This window comes from Sceloporus undulatus, chromosome 3 (assembly GCF_019175285.1).
Source record: "Sceloporus undulatus isolate JIND9_A2432 ecotype Alabama chromosome 3, SceUnd_v1.1, whole genome shotgun sequence".
Classification (NCBI taxonomy): Eukaryota; Metazoa; Chordata; class Lepidosauria; order Squamata; family Phrynosomatidae; genus Sceloporus; species Sceloporus undulatus.
The window spans coordinates 245508626-245528133 of record NC_056524.1 but is presented as its reverse complement, the minus strand read 5'-3'; the positions used below and the strand labels follow the sequence as shown (position 1 = coordinate 245528133).

Sequence of the window (19508 nt, the reverse complement as noted above, 5' to 3'; positions counted from 1 at the left end):
GGGTGCAGATGGGTTGCACTGGCCTGGACTCGACTGCGTGCCATAACATCTGGTTTTGACTTTTCAATCACACGTCTATCCTGGCAGGATTTGCACGTGCAATAATCTTCTTAGTTGTTCAGAACAGTTATCTCTAAAGGGCTTTATAACCCTCCTCTTCTTTAAAAATAACTTAATGCGTTGTATAGTTTATGAGATACTCCAGATATTCTAGAGGTCAGAACAGAGAAAATTCTGAACTGTCAGGACACTTACTGCAAAGATGCAAATATGAATTAATTACATACTACATAGTACCCAGGCAACTACACAGTAACCTGCCTAAATACCCTAAAGCAGGGGTAGGCAACCTGCGGCCCGCGGGCCGGATGCGGCCCGACAAGGCCTTGGGACCGGCCCCAGCCCGGTCCTGCCACCGATTGCTGCCGGGGCCTTTGGCATCTTGCACGAGGGGCATGGTGGGGCAATTGTCTATAGAAGCCTCAGAAACATGCATTTATCTCAACATTTTTTAAAAAATCAGCCAATTTTTTTGCGTGTCCTCCATTTTTTATAAAAAAAGTGCCCTCCATTTGAAAATTTTGTCCTACATTTGTCCCGGTTTATTTATGTATTTAATTTTTTAAAAATTATTTAATTATTTATTTTTTGACTTCGGCCCCTCAGTTGTCTGAGGGACAGCAAACCGGCCCCCGGCTCAAAAGGGTTGCCTACCCCTGCCCTAAAGGCACCAGATCCCAACTGATCTTGGAAGCTAAGCAGGGTCAACTCTGGTTAGTCATGGATAGGAGACGATCAATTAATACCTTGCACTGTAGGCTATATTTCAGAGGAAAGAATTGGCAAATGAGTTTTACGCCAATGAATATTCCTTGCCTAAGAAAAAACCTATGAAATTTATGGGGTTGCCATAAATCAACAGCTGATATGAGGACACATATGCAGAGCGTACTGAAGCCAGATATCAGAGGAGTTGTGTGGTTGCTCCAAGTCTTCTCCTCATCTCAACCCCAATGAAGCCTAATAAAACAAAGTATATCACTGGATGCCACTGTGCTGCACAGACAGCCTCCACAGACAGCAGAGCCAATAAAACAGAGGGAATCTTGCAGCTTAATGAAACTGTGCTATGTATTTGCTTAACATGACTCAGGGAGAGAAGGGACAAGAAGATGTGGAGCAGCTGTTTTTCTGTAGCAGTCACACAAGTCCTGTCTTGTCTAGCAATGGTCCAACAAGATTGCTTATAATAAGCTGGGCCAGAAATGCCTTCCTTTTGTGGGATTACATGTTTCTTGTGACAAATGAGCCCTTCAGAGACTTGGCTGAAAGAGGTTTTAATGGGATGATTGCTTATGTTAGACAACGGGACAGAAAGTTTCATAATTTTAATTAAAAAGCAGCATTGTTAGTGCTTTGATTAGGCAATGATCTACAGTGATAACAGTGGGCCAGTTGGAACAATATGAGCACCCATTTCTCCCCATAAATATTCTTGAAAACAATACAACATGTTTACATTGTATCATTTCCATTCTTCTGCACCCACTTTGAAAGTGCATGGGGAAAGCAACACCTTCTAGCTGATCAATGTAGTGTTTGCCTTTTGAAAAGGTGTTTGAAAAAGATGAAGATGGAATGGAGGAAAAGCTTTCAGACCATCTAAAAAACTCTAAATTATTGACTGCATCCCACCTGAAAATCAAAGGACTCCCCCTTGAAACAGATGTGGTTCCTCCACCCCATCTCTTTGAGGGATTTTCAGTTCTGTTACTATTTGCCAGTTAGCCTGTATATGTTAGCAGTCCCTGGCTTGATCACCAGTTAAACATCCAAGTTCATATGCTTGTCCTAACAAGCAGGCATAACAGCAATAGTCTCCTTTAGTAATTTTAACCATTAGAGTTCTGTAGCATTTAACATGGGGAAATCAACATGCAGCTTTGTAATCTTTTAGGATATTCATTAAACATTTTCACTCCTCACTGGGGAAGAACACAGACATTTTAGTCTAGGCTTATAGCATATACAGGCAATTTAGGTCCTCTTCAGATGGGCCTTTACGGCGCCCCCATCACATGCTAGGGGTTGGCTGAGGGTGCACCACCCATACTGGCATCAGCCCTAGCACATGACGGGGCGTCAAAATGGCAGTGCCTTGTACACACGGGTGCTGCCATTTTGACGTGACAGATGCTTAACGTCCGCACGTCCTGATGTCATTGTGATGCCGCAAGTGCGCCATCTCAGCGGCTTTCAATACCATTGACCATGGTATCCTTCTGGAACGCCTAAGGGAGTTGGGTATCGGGGGTACTGCGCTCCAGTGGTTCTGATCCTACCTCTCGGGCAGATTCCAGATGGTGCAGTTGGGGGACACTTGCTCCTCTAAGAGGGAACAAACATCTGGTGTCCCTCAGGGAGCTATTTTGTCCCCCACTTTGTTTAACATTTACATGAAACCACTGGGAGAGATCATCCGGAGACACGGGGCGTGGTGTTATCAGTATGCCAATGACACCCAAATATGCTTCTCTGTGTCTCTGACTGATTCAGTGACTAAGGATGGGGTCTCTCCTCTGAACACCTGCCTGGAGTCGGTAATGGGCTGGATGAGGGGAAACAAATTCAGTTTGAATCCAGAGAAAACGAAAGTACTGGTGATAGGTTCCCCAGGCCCGGGGAAGGAAGTTTATCCACCTGTCCTGAATGGGGTCACGAAGTTCACAGTCTAGGAGTACTTCTGGATTCGTCCCTGCAGTTGACATCTCAAGTAGATGCGACGGTCAGAAGTGCTTGCTATCAACTTCGGTTGATACGCCAGCTGCAACCCTACCTGGGCCAAAGGGACCTTGAAATTGTGGTACATGCTCTGGTAACCTCTCGCTTAGATTTCGGTAATGCGCTCTACAAGGGGCAACCCTTGTACCAAGCCCAGAAGCTTCAGCTAGTACAAAACATGGCAGCCAGATTGGTCACTGGTGTTTCCAGGTTTGACCATATAACACCTATTCTGAAAGATCTGCACTGGCTGCCTATTCACTTCCGAGCACAATACAAGGTGTTGGTTATTACCTATAAAGTCCTACATGGCTTGGGCCTGAGTTACTTGAGGGACCGCATCTCCACATATAATCTGCCCCGCACACTCAGAACAATCAGGAAGAACTTGCTAGCAATTCCATCATCTCAATAGGTTACTACATCCCAGAGGGCCTTCTCAGTAGCAGCCCCACAAATCTGGAACAGTCTTCCCGAGGAACTCTGCCTGATCACCCCTCTAGAAACATTCAAAAAGAGGCTAAAATTTTTCCTCTTCTATCAAGCCTTCCCCTCTGGAAAATGAAGTTGTGTATTTTGATTCCATCAACCTTCTGCCTCACCCTTTCGAATGATTGTTTTAGATTTGTATATTGTTTATTGTGTTATTGGTTTTATCTATTTTATTATGTGTTTGTAACTGGTTTTAAATTTTGTGTACACCACTTTGATCTTCTGGAAAAGTGGTATAAAAATAAATTTATTATTATTATTATTATTATTATTATTAAACAATTACATGTCTTAGAAATTCAAGAATTTTATCCAGTCAGTACATGATCATCATGAGAATAACATGGTGGGAATTTTTAAACATAGTGGTGATATTGTGTGTGTCAGGTCAACAACGGGGCAAAATTTGGTCCTATCAATTGACTCTTTGTAGAGCAACATCAATTGAAAGAGTCCACAAGATGGACTAGGCAGGGAAGGGATGCTTTCTTTTTCTGTGTATAATTCATTAGCCAAACATTTTCCCACTGGGATAATCCATTAGCCAAGATTTACCTCACACCTTTTAATTCACAAGTACTCAACTGTTTTCTGAGCTGGATATGAAAAGGCAGCTTTGGGTTTAAGAATGAACATCTGTTTGCATGCTGTACAAAGAGTAAAACTCTAAATCCCAGGCTGATGCTCATTCCCCCCCCCCCATTAGTTGTAGGTAGGAAATACATCGTTATTGCTAAACCACTATAGAGGCTTAATATATATAGTTGAATAATGATAATGTCAGGTCTCTGCTCTCAATGTGCTCCTCTGTATTATTCAGAAGATACCTTATTTGGGTATCTGAAGCTGGAATGGACTGGGTCAAAGAGGCCTAGAAGGCAAACATGTGATGTTCCTCCATCAAAAGAATAAAATGTAGGAGTGCTTTGTTCCACTGTCTGGCTTGCGGGCTCAGTCTGACTTCATTTGAAGCATCCTGTGTCTGGTCCAGGTCATTGACTTTAGTGGTGGCTGACTCGCTATGATATCCGGAAAAGACGATAGCCTTCAAACCTATGGGGCAATCCTTCTCAGACTGCTGCTGACTCAGCCATGCCTATATTCAACAGTTTGATGATGACACTGTCAGGGCACACATCCATCATGGATGAGGACAGGGATGTGGGGATTTGCTGTTGATATTCTTACTGTTATAGGGTTCTATGGGACTGATTGATGGAAATAATTTTCGTGCATGCTTGACTTTAAATGTTTGCATTTGTTTTAGCACTCTGGTTTGGGTTTTATTTTTTATTATGTTGTTGGTTGTATTTTAATTGCATGTTAATTGATGTTTAAGCTATTTGTTAGCCACTTCCTTTTTCCTATAAGTGGCCTATAAGCATCCTCAAATAAAAATACAGGGTTTTTAAAGAAGTGAAACATGCCATTTTGTCCACAAATATTTGAAAATGTCACGATAATTAATGCAGGGTTATAGTATATAAAGCAGACTTCTTGATCATAGTTAAGAGTGCAAGTAAAGCCCAGATGGATCAGACCAATAAGAGGTGGAGAAAATACAGCCCAAACTCTACTTTTGCAGCTCTCGGTCCTCCTACATTTATTTCCCCAAAGCTCCCAATCCCCATTATCTTTTTTTTAAAAATGCCAACATGAGTGTGATTTCTCACTCACAAACTGGGCAAAAGCCCACAAAAATGGAACACAAATGCAGTGGTTTAATTCTTTTTTGGATATGTCTGCAGCAAAAGGAAGAAGAAGGAAACAGTAGGGCCACTTTGTGGAGAAGATGGCAAAATGCTAACAGGGGACAGAGAAAAGGCAGAATTACTCAACACCTTCTTTGCCTCAGTCTTCTCAAAAAAGGCAAAGGGTGCTCAACCTGAGGAAAATGGAACAGAGGACAGAATAGGGGAAATTCAGCACAGAATAAGCAAAGAGATAGTATAGGAATACCTTGTTAATCTAAATGAATTTAAGTCTCCAGGACTAGATGAACTACATCCAAGAATATTAAAAGAGCTGGCTAATGTAATATTGGAGCTATAGGCAATAATATTTGAGAAGTCCTGAAGAACAAGAGAAGTGCCAGCAGACTGGAGGAGGGCAAACGTTGTCCCCATCTTCAAAAAGGGGAAAAAGAGAATCCCAACAATTATCATCCAGTTAGTCTGACATCTATACCAGGAAAGATTCTGGAGCAGATCATTAAACAGAGAATCTGTGAACATCTAGAAGGCAATTCCATAATCACAAAAAGTCAACATGGGTTTCAGAGATCATGTCAGACAAATCTTATCACTTTCTTTGATAAAATTACCAGCTTGTTAGATGAAAGGAATGCTGTGGATATAGTATATCTTGATTTCAGTAAGGCCTCTGACAGGGTTCCCCATGACATTCATGCAGACAAGCTAGTGAAATGTGAGCTAGACAAAGTAACTGTTACATGGGTTTATAATTGGTTGACTGGCTGAAGCCAAAGGGTGCTCAACAATGGCTCCTTTTCATCCTGGAGAGAAGTGACCAGCGGGGTCCCACAGGACTCTGTCCTGGGCCCAGTGTTATTCAACATCTTTATCAATGACTTGGATGACAGAATTGGGGCATATGCATCAAATTTTCAGATGACACCAAATTAGGAGGAGTAGCTAACACCCCAGAGGACAGGATTAAAATTCAAAATGACCTGACTAGATTAGAAAGCTGGGCCAAACCTAACAAAATGAAATTCAATACGGAGAAATGTAAGGTTCTGCACTTAGGGCGGAAAAATGAAATGCACAGATTTAGGATGAGGGACACCTGGCTGAATGAAACTACGTGTGAAAGGGATCTGGGAGTCCAAGTAGACCACAAGTTGAACATGAGTCAACAGTGCGATGCAGCAGCTAACAAGGCCGATGCGATTTTAGGCTGCATCAATAAAAGTATAGTGTCTAGATCAAGGGAAGTAATAGTGTCACTCTATTCTGCTCTGGTCAGGCCCCACCTGGAATATTGTGTCCAGTTCTGGGCACCACAATTTAAAAAGGACATTGAGAAACTAGAGCGTGTCCAAAGGAGGGCGACTAAAATGGTGAAGGGTCTGGAAACCATGCCCTATGAGGAAAGACTCAGGGAGCTGGGGATGTTTAGTCTGGAGAAGAGAAGGTTAAGCAGTGATGTGATAGCCCTGTTTAAATATTTGAAGGGATGTCATATTGAGGAGGGAGCAATAATCAATAAAATTTGTTGTTGTTGCTATTAAGATATATTTGTTGCAACAGTGTAGGATTAGGATGTTAACAGACACAGTATTTTACAAAAGACATTATTGGCAGATGGCTACCATTTCTCTATAGAAGGAGCACTGGTGTTCCTTTTCTAGTGAAACTTCTTTCTATACCGTGATGGTGATATTTTTAAACCTATGTCATCTGTACCACAATGTCAGTCTGTATTTCATTTAGAAAGAGCAGTAGCAATAGCAAGTACATTTCTATACCGCTTATCAAGCAGTGTAGGGTGAGTACAAAACAGGAAAGTGTGGCGTTTTGAGATGTGACTGCTAACTCTACTCACAAGAAAGCATGGCAAGTTTCTCTGACATGAAGAGTGCTTGAAGCAGGCACTATCTCTCAAGAGGCCTATTACTTTGAGGAACAATGTGGTAATGTTAGTATCTTTCTATTGAGAAACTGGTGGTTCTTCTATGGATCACTGACTTGGAAAAGAGTGCCATTCAGGACCAAAAGCTGGCTGTTCCCAGCATGTTTCTGGACATATCCCCTCCTTCAAATAATGCTGCTAGATAAGACATAGTATGAGAATATGGCATTAGCATCAAAGCATATGAAATATAGCATATTAAAAAGGCACTTCATGCATCCCTTGTGAAACAATGAAACTAAATGTAGACCTAGGGATTAAGAATTGAAGTTAACTCTGTTTTTATCCTGTGGTGTAGATATTCATTTCAGTTATGGTTTAAGTGTTGTTTAGAAGATGTTGTACCATATAGATGTCATTCCAGATGCTGTTTGTTGAGAGGGGATGTTCTAACAGCTGATGTTTCTACTAAGCAGCCTGACGTTTTGCTATAATACAAACTGATGAGAGTGAACAAATTAAAATAAAAGAAAGTAAAGACGGCCAACATACACTTTAAAAAGTTTTTTTTTTTTTTGCTAGAAAGTGGATCCATAGGGCTTTCCTTATGTTTAGAAGATTTAGAGAGTGAAGCCATGTAATATAGTGATAGGCAGATGTTTTCCATATGTTGTCAGCATGAAACCTCAATCACTCCAGGACCAGTTTGTACAATGTTTCATGTTATAGATTTCTCTGTGAAGCCTAGCTTCAAATTAAATTGTGCACGCACATCTTCAAACACACACTCAAAACTCTGAGAATATTTTGCCCTGGTTGTTCGCTTTCATTTTCAATGCTTGCCTAGCTCCATAGGCCCAACAAATTGCATCCTAACTGTTTATATTTTAGTTTACCTTTGTGCCGATTGTATACTTTTCAAAACTGAATATTGTTTCCAGATTTCTGTTTAATATAGATTTCTTAAATACAGCGAGTAATGTTGGTGACGGGACTTAAAATCCAATTATTTACCTTCTTTTTAATGTTAATTTAGCAGTAATGGTTGTATTGTGATTTAGTGCTCAATTAAATATCAGGGTGTTTGTTTTTTTTCAAAATTCAAGCAGATTTGCTTTATGCACCAGACCATGTTGCCTCACTTAGTCACATTCCACATTAAGGTTTTGTTTTCTTAATGCAATATGTATTTCCCCCCTTTCTTCTGCCATATGTTTCAGCATAAAGCTTGATTTTCTCAAATATCATTTCCAGAATTCATTGATAATAAAATCCTGATTTTTCATTGCTTTTATCTCTTTAATTTGAGAGACGTGATTGGCACACCATTTCTGTGAGGTTTTTTATGGTTTCTTTTTCTGAACAGGGAATTTCATGTTGCTACGTGTGTTACCCTCTTTATATGAAAAACAGTCTGAGACCATTAACAGCCACCTAAAGGAACTTGTAGCATTGATGGCATATCTGGAACAACCTGAACAGCACCACCTTTTACGACTTTTGCTAACAGTTGCAAAGAAAAAACAGCCAGAGGTAACATTAATTAATTTCAAGCTCAATGAATGTGACTTTACCTCAAAGGAGTCTAGGTTTATTGTTGTTGTGTGCCTTCAAGTCATTTTCAGTTATAGTGACCATAAAGTAAACCTATCACAGGGTTTTCTTGGCAAGATTTGTTCAGAGGAAGTTGGCTTTTGCCTTCCTTTGAGGCTGAGAGAGTGTGACTTGTCAAAAGTCATCCAGGGGTTTCCATGGTTGAGCAGAGTTGTATGCTTGCCCCTTTAGTTTCAATATGTTTTCATTATAATCAGGGGCCCTTTCACAACTCACAATTAAAGTATTATGATTCAGTTTTAGCTGCCATAGCAACATCTCATGGAATCCTGGGATTTGCAGTTTAGAATTTACTGACAGAAAACACTAGTGCCTTGCCAAATTATAAACCATATAACTGGAACCAAACCCCAGTGGATACCAAGGGCCCACTGTAATGGCATTTCCATCTCAGAGTAAAATCTGTTTCTAGTATTTCTCCCTGGTACGATAAATACCAGCTCCCGTGAGGTGATTCTTCCCTTACTCATCTTCTTCACCACTTGTAATTAAAAGTCCAAATGTAATACTTATGTCTGAGTCTAAACAAAAACAGAAACGGAGGACTTTGGCTTGGAAGGTTGCCACTGGATCTTTGACCTGGTGGCAGAAGCTGATGGAAAAAAGTAGACTGAGAGCCACATAGGCTCTTCTAGCTTTAGTGACCTATAGAAATGACCTATAGAAAAATAAGGCCCATGGTGCTGTCAGAGAGACAGCCAGAGGTAATTCTGAGTGTGCGCTCGTCAGTTTCTTGTTTTAAATTAGAGTAGACAAATAGAAGAAGATTGGTCACGTTAGCCCCCTATGAGACATTGGAAAGCCCTTGCCATACTTCCACCAACCCAAAAATCAGTTTTTCCTTCCAGTGTCCTTGATGGGGTGTAGGAGCATTTTTAGGGTCTAGCGTCTGATAATATCCTTAGACATATGACAACTTATGAGGGACCCTGTTATCACAAATGCTATTCAGGTCTTGCAGACATAGAACTTTACCAGTCTTGCAAAAAAGACAAGAGCACAGCAGTATGCTCCCGTCAATATTGTGCAATAACACAAAGATTGTCACACAACATTGTGATTATCATGCGATTATCCTGTGAATAAAGAGGTGTTCTAGTGCCATTTTTTATTCACGGGATTTTCTCATTAATAAAAAGTGGCACTAGAATGCCTGTTTATTTACGGAATAATTGTGCAATAATCGCAACATCACATGATGTCATGTGATAATCTTCATGTTATTACGTGATATTGGGAGAGCATACTGTTATGCTCCTGTCTTTTTTTCCAGACTAATAAAGACCTAAGAGTTATGGTTTCCTTGATTATGTCTATCTACCTGTAACGCAGTCTCTCCTTTGCCTACTGCTTTCCATTTTACCAAGGTTTATTGTCTTTTCTAATGAGTCATGTCTTTTCACGATATGCTCAAAAGGATTCATTATACAAACCCATAAATATTTTGCTCAGAAGCTACCAGGTAAGAAAAGTGTATGTGCATTTTCTTTTCCCTCCTAATGCAAAGGCTTTTTGAAAAAAAACACAAAAACAGCAGGTATTTATACATACACATGCTTAACTAACAATCACACATAATCTCAAAAACAACTCTACTCACATATTTCTGTAACAACGTGAGCGCTGTACAGACTGGTGGATATGGTGCCCCCATCATGTGCTAGGGTTTGGCCGAGGATGCACCATCCATATTGGCCTCACCCCTAGCACGTGACAGGGGCGTCAAAATGGCGGCACCCTGTACACACGGGTGCTGCCATTTTGACGTGATGGACGTGTAGCATCCACATGTCCCATTACGCTGGCAACATCACGAGTGTGCCATTTGCGCACTTGGGCAAATAACCCACTTTTTGTGGGTTCTTTTTCTGCCGCCGGGAAGCCTCGTCGTATGGCAGCCGAGGCTTCCCACCGACAGAAATGGAGGCGGCGGCAGACCACCCTTTTTGGGCAGTCTGTATCCTGCCATGGAGAGTTAATTTAATTCTTACAGTTCAGCTAATATACCAAGTGCAGAGTTCAGGTTTTTGGGGGGGGGGGGTGTCGGCACTCCTTAACAGATTTGCTCAATAAATGCTCCCAAATAACTTCATATTAATTGCCATACCACGATTGGAAAGATGAGCAAATGTATTGTTGTCAGTGTTAATAGAGGACTAAAGTAATTCAAGTAAGATCAGCAGTTGGAACTAACTAGTTGCATATAACTCCTTGCTTTTCATGAGTTCCCTTCCCAACTGACTAAGGTACAACTCCATTATATTGCCATTATAATGAGGGATAACACCATTCCTTTTGTGGTGTAACTGTAACTTTTTCGCTTACTTTATTGTTATTGGGATATGGCGGATACTGTACATGGTTCAAGTCCTGGCTCATGCCCTGGCTGGTGCTGTTTCCTTAGTGAAGCTGGTAGCAGAAGTGTCAGGACGCTGATGAATCCACTCAGTGTTTTAAGATGAACCTTAACGAGATTTTGAAGTTGCTGAACCTGCTTTTAGGCAGCTTCTTTACAATTCAAATCAAAATCTAGTGCAGATTCATTGCCACATTATTGTGCATGCTGAGCAACAGTGAAGTGTGCAGAAGCAGGTTTTTTTTTTTAAAATACAGTCTAGGGGAATTCAGGTTGTCAGTTTATTTTAATTAAATTAAATTAAATTAAACTTTTTTGTTCTAATTGGAAAAAAATGTAAGGAAAATGTTACTTAAAATTCTCACTATAAGATAATTATTTTGGGTAGGAGGTGGATTGATAACTGTAACTATTGTTTTTCAGTGTAACTTTCCAAGCTTTATTGGATCAGAAGCAACATAACAGACATTATAGCAGTACAGTTAACAAGATAAATGTAATGGTCTTCAGTTTTATAAAAAAGCACAAGGGATTATCTGCCATAATCAAGACAATACTTAAGTCATTAAGTACTTTGTGTAATTACTGTATCTTCTGTAAAGACTAAGATATTTTAGAGACATTTTTAAAGCCAAGCCTGGTGAATAATTGCCAGCATATGAGTAAGCAAAATAAATAAGTAATGCAGCAGAAATATTTCATGTTTCATGTATGATCCACCCAGTTACACATGCAGGAAGTTTATGAGGCATAGAGCGTTGTAACAAGTTACAAGGATACCTACTTTATAGAGTATAAATTATAGCAGTCTTTGAGAATTTTTTTTTATAAATACACCCTGGAATTTAATATCCACCGCTCAGTACGGTCAAGGGAACTCTGTCAAAATATATGGTTTCAGAGGAAATATAACTCTCTCTCTATAAATGCAACTTTCCAGCCTGAAGAGGCCCATTTTAGCCTTTGATTGGAGCCTAGGTCATATGACACCTTTTCAACATAATTCTCAATCGCTTGTTAATTCTTTTTCTGTACTATTACAGCTCTGTGGGACCTATTCTGTAAAACTGAGATCTGACATTCATAAAAAGTTAAAGAATGCACAGTGTCAGGATCCAGTATTCTGTGGCAGATGAAGAATTTAACTTGGACAAGCACAAGGAAACTGAATTGAAGGTGCTCAGCAGCCAAGGAGCTCACTCTTAGACAACCTGCTATCTTTTAACATAGCCTCTTTTGCAGGGCTGTTGTGAGGAAGAAATCAAATAATGTCAATAAATCAGAAGACTAGGACTTGGAGGGGCAGCCATGAAGAAGCTAGACAAGATCCTGAAGTGTAAAGATATATCACTGAATACTAACATTAGGATTGTGTGTGCGATTGTATTTCCTATTTTTAGATTTTTTTTTTAAAGCTGGACAATGGGGAAAAGTGATAGGAAGAAACTCACTTGAAATGTGGTGCTGGATAAGTTTTTTATACATGCCATGAACTGCTAAAAAGACAAATAAATGAGTCCTAGAGCAAATCAATCTAGACAATGAGGAAAAAGAAATAGTAAAAGAATTCTCATACCTGGGATCAAACATTGATCAGAGTGAGGACTGCAGTCAAGAAATCATAAGAAGTCTAAGAATGGGGAGGGCAACTATTAAAGAACTAGAAAATATCCTAAAACGTAAAGATATACAACTGAGCACGAAAGTTAGAATCATACAAGCCATTGTATTCCCTGTCACCATGTATGGGTGTGAGAGCTGGACAGTTAAGGAAACAGATAAGAAGAAAATTAATTCATTTGAGATGTGGTGCTGGAGAAGAGTGCTGAGGATACCATGGACAGCCAAAAAGAGAAGCAAATGGGTTCTATTGCAGATGAACCAGAAATCTCTCTGGAAGCCAAGATGACTAGACTGAGGCTGTCGTATTTTGGCCACATCATGAGGAGGCACACCTCATTGGAAAAAACAATAATTCTAGGAAAGGTGGAGGGAAGCAGAAAGAGAGGAAGGCTGCATGTTAGATGTATGGACTCTATAAAAGAGGTCACAGGTATGAAACTACAGGACCTGAGCAGAGTAGTGGAGGATAGGGAGTCTTGGAGATGTCTCATCTACAGGGTCACCATGGGTTGAGATCGACTCAAGGATGGATAACAACAACAACAACAAAAGAGGAAATGATTTCTGAATAGTCACCAAACAGTCAAAATATCTAAACTAAGACTGTTGTGCTTTGGCCTTGTCATGAGAAGACATGATTCACTAAAAAAGACAATAATTATTGGTAAAGGAGAAAGCAGTAGGAAAAGAGGAAGACTGCATTCCAGATGGATAGTCTCAATGAACAAAGACATGGCTCTGAGTTTGCAAGAGCTGTGCAGGGCTGTTGATGATAGGGTAACATGGAGGTCTCTTATTCATGAGGTGTCCATAAATCAAGTTGATTTGACAGTAGTTAACAGCAAATGCTGTTCTCAGTTACTTGTAGAAAAGGAGGGTACAGCATGCTATCAATAACTGTAAAATGTACTATAATTATTGGTGGATTATGGATTGAGTGGGAGAGCCTCATATAACCATTTCATGGGGGTGGGTGTTTCACCATCCCTGTTTCAGTCCATTAGTCCCCATGGATTGGATCAAATGCAAAACATTTGATTAAAAGAGATTATTGAAGGGCAGGAGGACAGATTATAGTGATGTACAGAACTCTTTTCTCCAATATCCATTCAGGAAAAGACCACTTGATAATCCCATAGGAAGCCCAATAATAGAATCAGAGGCCAGCAGTCTTTCTTTAAATTAGAGAAATCTTGAAATGAACTAAGTATGCAAATTCTGAAAAAATGGCTGGCAAAGTATGGTGCCCTGAAAGTACTAGGGGGGAGGGTTGTATGAATACCTGGAGTAAAGGCTCTGAATCCATGTCTGTCCAGGGGTTTTGGCCTGCATCATCTAATCTAGATGATGGGGGGCCGGGGGGGGGGGGAGCTTGGCCTTTTGGCTTATGCAGACAACCCTAAAGACTGGGTTGTACTTCTTCACTGAATTTCTTCTCAAAGGTTGCAATAAATAATATCAGCAATTTTCTTCCAGCTGCAAGAAAGGGTTTGGAAACTACACCATTTTCAAAGGCTATTTGCAATTTGGGACTAATTCTGTACAAAATTTGCACGGAAAACAGCATTTTCAGCATGAAAAACAATATTTCTGTGCAGAAATATTACTTCATGCATTGAAAATTCTGCGCTCTGTGCAGAAAGTGCTGTTTTTGTGCAAATCACTTACGTGCAAATTTATGTAGACTATGGCCCATTACAGACTGCCTAAAAGGGACGGTCTCGGGCCGCTGCTGGTTGCAGCGTGGAGGAGTCGCAGCAGCCAAACCGCGCGACTCCTCCGTGTTGCAAAAAAGTGCGAAAATCATGCTCCTTCCGGCAACCCGGAAGAGATGCCGCAAGTGCCAATGCGCACACTCGTGACGTCTCTTCTGGGGCGCGATGTCAGGACGCTGAGCGTCCGCGACGTCAAAATGGCGGCGCCCATCTGTATAGGGCGCCGCCATTTTGACGCACTTATTATGCACGAGGGGCAAGGCGCGTCAGGAAGTGCCGCCCCTCGCGCGTAATCACGGCACGATGACGCCGCCTCTTGGGCCTGTCTGTAACGCGCCTATATCTCCATTTTCTGTGCAAAAAGAATAGCCTTTTCTGCCCAGGAATTGATATTTCTGTGTTTAATTATTATTTTCCACACAAAAATACTCTGTCCAGCATAGAAAATGCTGTTTTCTGCACAACACAACCACATGTGAATTTTCCTGAACTGTGAAAATTTTAATCATTCCAGGATTCTTCTCATCAGGGTTTCCCAATACTGAAAAATCAGTTTTCTGACCATTTTTGAAATATTTCTGAACATTCTTTCTATCCTTACATTGAATGAGGGAGTATTTGCATGGAAGTGTGAAGATGAATATATAAAACTTATGAGTGCATGGTTAAATGTATAAAGGTGCACAGGAAGATTCAAATTATTAATTGGGTGGAATTTGATTTTATATATTAAATTTATATGTTCTCCTATCAACACATATTCCCAGGGCTGCTTATAAATTGAGAAAATGAAACAGAATACAAAAACTAAAAACATCAATGAACAATGAAAGTGTGACATAAAGAAACTTTTCACTTGAAGGAGATAACATAAAACAATTTGTAATTCAGATCCAAAATCATGGTATAATAGAACCTAAAGGAGTGTTTAAATGCTTTGGTAAATAAAAATGGTCTCACCTGATGCACTCCCTTCCAAAGAAGCATAATGAAGACACCATGGGAGACTCCTTGGGTTCTATTAGCCAAGATGCCACCATTGAGAATGCCCTGTATTTAGTATCTAGCCATTCCCTCGCTTTTCAGGGATACATGGAGAATGTTAAGATTCTGGCAAATAAATGTAGGAAAAGGCCACTTGTCAGTTACTGTACTCTAAAACCATTTAGTTTAAGCTATGTCACTTTAAGCTGGGCTTGGGAATTAACTTTATTTTAAGGACAATTTTAGGACTGCTGCAATTGTAAGGGCATTATTGAAGTGAGGGGGAAGACTGGAAAATTAAACAGGGATGGAAAATCATGCATAAAATCCTTTACAAATAACTTATTATTAATTGAGATGTTTGCATTATAATATAGATATAGATAGTTAAGAGACCCTAACACAAACAGACTTATCATTGCATTTCACTATCTAGTAACAAACATCTTCAAAGCAAGAAACAAATTATTTGGATTATTTGGATTTTAGCATGTTAGTTTTAATTTTATACTGTTTAATCTTGTTTTAAGGGGGGTACTATGTATATATGGATGTATTTTAGCATGTTGTATGCTGCTTTGATTGCCTGGCAAAAAGCGGGATAGAAATTTAAAAAATATTTTTATTATTTATTTTATTAGATCTTTGACTCTGTAAACTAACCATCTAGATCAGCCTTTTAAAACCGTTTTACTCTAGAGGAGCCTTTTAAATAATTTTCAGGTCTCAAAGAATTCCTGCATAAAAATTATTATATCTGCAGCTTTTAAAAAGTTTTTTCCCCAATCACAATCTCTTACAAATCACTAGCGACATGTCAGGGAACCATAGGGCTCCTTAGAACCTTGTTTGGTAAACCCTTATCTAGATGGAAATTCCCTATAATGGGTCCCTATAATTTAGACAAATACTGATTTTAGAATCAGATAATGGGATAGGATGGGGTAGGATGACAGTTTACAGTGGACCCTTGGTATCCACTGGGGTATGGTTCCAGTACCCCCATAGATACCAAAATCCACGAATGCTCAAGTCCCATTAAATACAATAGCATAGTAAAATGGTGTCCCTTATTCAAAATGGCAAAACCAACATTTGCTTTTTGGAAATTATATATATTTTTAATGTTTTCAAGCTGTGGATGGTTGAAGCCATGGATAAAGGGGGAGGGCAACTTTACTTTTCTTCAGGCAGACATAACTGAAACATAACAAACCATTTCATTTCCTTTTCTCCCACAGTGAAACACTTTCTTCATTCTCCCACTTCATACAAAGGTTGAGTTTTCCTTATATGGAATTAAGAAATCCAAAGTATACTAAAATTCAAAGCTGTTTGAGGTACAACACAAGAAGTGTAATATATATTTGTATTTGAGAGATGGAGCTGGAGAGAGAGATGACAATCTGTGAATCCATGCCCTTTGCCATTTCACAGATCCTCAGTCTCTCTCTAACCTCTTTATGTCTCACTATGTATATACAAATACAGCAAAATCCAAAGTATGGAACACTTCTGGTCCCAAGCATTTTGGGTTAGGGATGTTCAACCTGTATTGATTTCCACATCTGGATGCATTATATAAACAATCCTAGTGTATATTTTTTTACTGTTTAGATAATGCATATTTATGTGGTTTGCTCTCCAAATCACTGGTTTCTCCTAATCACAAGCAGGATTCACTATGGCATTCAAAACTTGCTTCTTTTAGCATGTGGGTCTTGCATAAAACTCAAACATATGTATTTATATTATTGTACAACTGGCTGATTAAAATGGTTTCATATAATGTTCAGATAAACTGTTGCACAGTAATGCAAATTGCATCTTCCAGTACCTATGCGATGATTTTATGGAAATTCTACATACAAATCCATAGGTCATGTTACCAGAATCTAGAACAAGAACAATATAATGTCTGTGTCCGTCTAGGGCAACCATTAAGTTATCAAGACATCATGCTGGGCATGCTTGCCATCCAATTTGTGTTGCTGAGTTTCAAGTCCAAATTTGAAAGGAGAGACTAGAAGTTTTTAAAAAAAAAAAGGGGGGGGTCAGCTGTAACACATTTAGGATATAATGGTAGATAGTTCAAAGTATGATGGAGTATTTTTAAGTGTTGCAGTCATCACTTTTAAAATGAAATATAAAAATTCCAAATGGGCACCAAATGGAGCTACAAAAGGGGGACTTACGAAATGTATTGGGAAATTGTTGCACATGCTTCAAAATCTGACACTGCTCTTGGATTTTTGTTCTTGGGAGGCAGGAAAAAGGAGACGGTTTTGTGGTTTTAAAAGGGATTGGGAAAATGGGAGAGTTCTTACCAGGAATCTGGTAAAATTCCTAAAGTAAAAAGGAAGTGGAATGGCAGGAAAACAGGAAATCCCCCAGGGGCTCCTTTTGGGGGGGGGCATGAATTCCCACCATTTTACAGATCCTTGCATCTCTCTCCAGCCTTGTACAGTGGATCCTTGTTATACGCTGGTGTTTGGTTACAAGATCCCCCGTGTATAACAAAATCCGTGTATGTTCAAGTCCCATTAAATATAATGGCAGAGCAAAACGGTGTCCCTTATAAAAAATGGAAAATCAAGGTTTGATCATTGAAATTTATACTTTTTTGGAACATTTTCAAACCATGTATGCTTGAATCCATGTATAACAAATCCGTGTATAAGAAGGGCTGACTGTAATAAATATGCAACTTGGGGCAATAATGACAACTAGTAGGCACAAGAACTAGTAGGCATAAAGGCATAAAACCAAGATACCTCTTTTCTATTTTTTAAATAATGTTATTTGGACTACTGGATGAATTATGATATACTGTACTACATTGCAGGTCTTACATTTTGGTAGATGTTATAGTGAAAGGCTGGGTCCCTAATTTTATTCTTCACACCAGTCATATTTGGAATTTTAAGGATTTCTAAAAGACAATCTTTAATAGCACAATGAAGATTCCCCTCACATGTGAAATACTATATCTATGAATGTATAACATCAGGCAGCCGTCTGTTTATATGCCTTGTGAAAAGTTTAACTTCCAGTGACTTCTTTGAGAATTGTATATAAACATTTTTGCATGAATGGATGATAATTCTTACTTTCTTCTCTATCTACTTTGTAGGTACTTAAAGACTGTATTCCTTCTCTAATTACTCACCTGAGGGATCCCCATTACAATGATATTATCCTAAATATACTGATAGAAATATCAGAGTATGAACCAGAAGTATTGATTGATTTGCTTCCTGTATTGAAAGAGATTGGAGAGAGTTTCCCAGGTTTGATTGGACAAACAGCAAAAATCTATGGAGCTGTTGGACATGTAGATGAGGTATGGAATCTATTATCTGTGGAGAATTTTTTTTAATATACTTGTAGCTATGCTATTTTATATAATCCAAATGTAAGAAGACACTGATATTCAGCCTTGGTAAAGCCAAGGAGGCAGAATAGTTCCATACAAGTGGCATTATTTTTAAACATCCTTTGAAAGAATGTCCATGGCCTTTCCTAACCTTTCCTAACCTAGCCTCGGGTGGGAAGTATACCTGAAAAGCCTGCCTCCAGAGAAACAGTGAACCGGAGACCCTCTGTGAGTCTTTACTTCCATGTGTTTCTTCTAATGTATAAATGAATCCTCAGAGCTGTATGCTGTCAGGCCTTGGTCCATGTCCTTTTGAAATCTAGCACTCTTTATAGTGTTCTGATAAATCATACTTTTGAATGAAGAAGGATGCTGATCTTCTTCAGTGCAAGATTAAAGAATCAGGGACCTGTAGCTCCACTAGAATAGCAAGCATAGTGTATAACCTATCCAACCATATTGAGGTTTTAGATGTATCCATCTTCACTTCTTTATCATTTCGGGGATTTGGCTGATATATTATTTATTCCATACAATCAAATTGTTGTGGCAGTGGAAGGACATATATGACTATATGGAGAGACACACTTTATGAAATAATCAATAATTAGGCTACTGACTGAGCAAAGTTTTCTTACCATTAAATGTATACTGATTTAATGATGTATCTAACAAGTCTAAAAAATGGGAATTGCTCTGTCCTGGATTTTATTTCCCTGTAGGAATTTTTTGTTCTTGTGTGGTTAAAGACAACCAAATATTTAAAAATTCAAAGTCCGTTACTTGTAGGTCTCTAATGGGATCTGTTCCCCTATTGACATTAGCAACTCAATTATTTAATAGCAGTACTTCAAACATGCTTTTATTTAAGAACGTCACTAAAGAATAAAGGAACCATTGTGAATTGCAGAAGAGATTACAGCAGGCGAGACTTGTATCACAGCAGCAGTGTTATCTTCCAAGGAAGGAGGAA

General features: G+C 39.2%; 1 protein-coding gene across 2 annotated transcripts in view; it reads left to right on the top strand.

Annotated features, from left to right (window-relative positions):
• VEPH1 (ventricular zone expressed PH domain containing 1) overlaps nt 1–19508 on the top strand; it is a 177363-nt gene that overhangs the window by 41699 nt on the left and 116156 nt on the right. For both annotated transcript variants that reach the window (XM_042459676.1, XM_042459675.1), the window contains 2 exons: nt 8234–8400; nt 18293–18502. In XM_042459676.1, coding sequence (XP_042315610.1) covers nt 8234–8400; nt 18293–18502 — 377 coding nt within the window. The remainder of the gene's footprint in view (nt 1–8233; nt 8401–18292; nt 18503–19508) is intronic.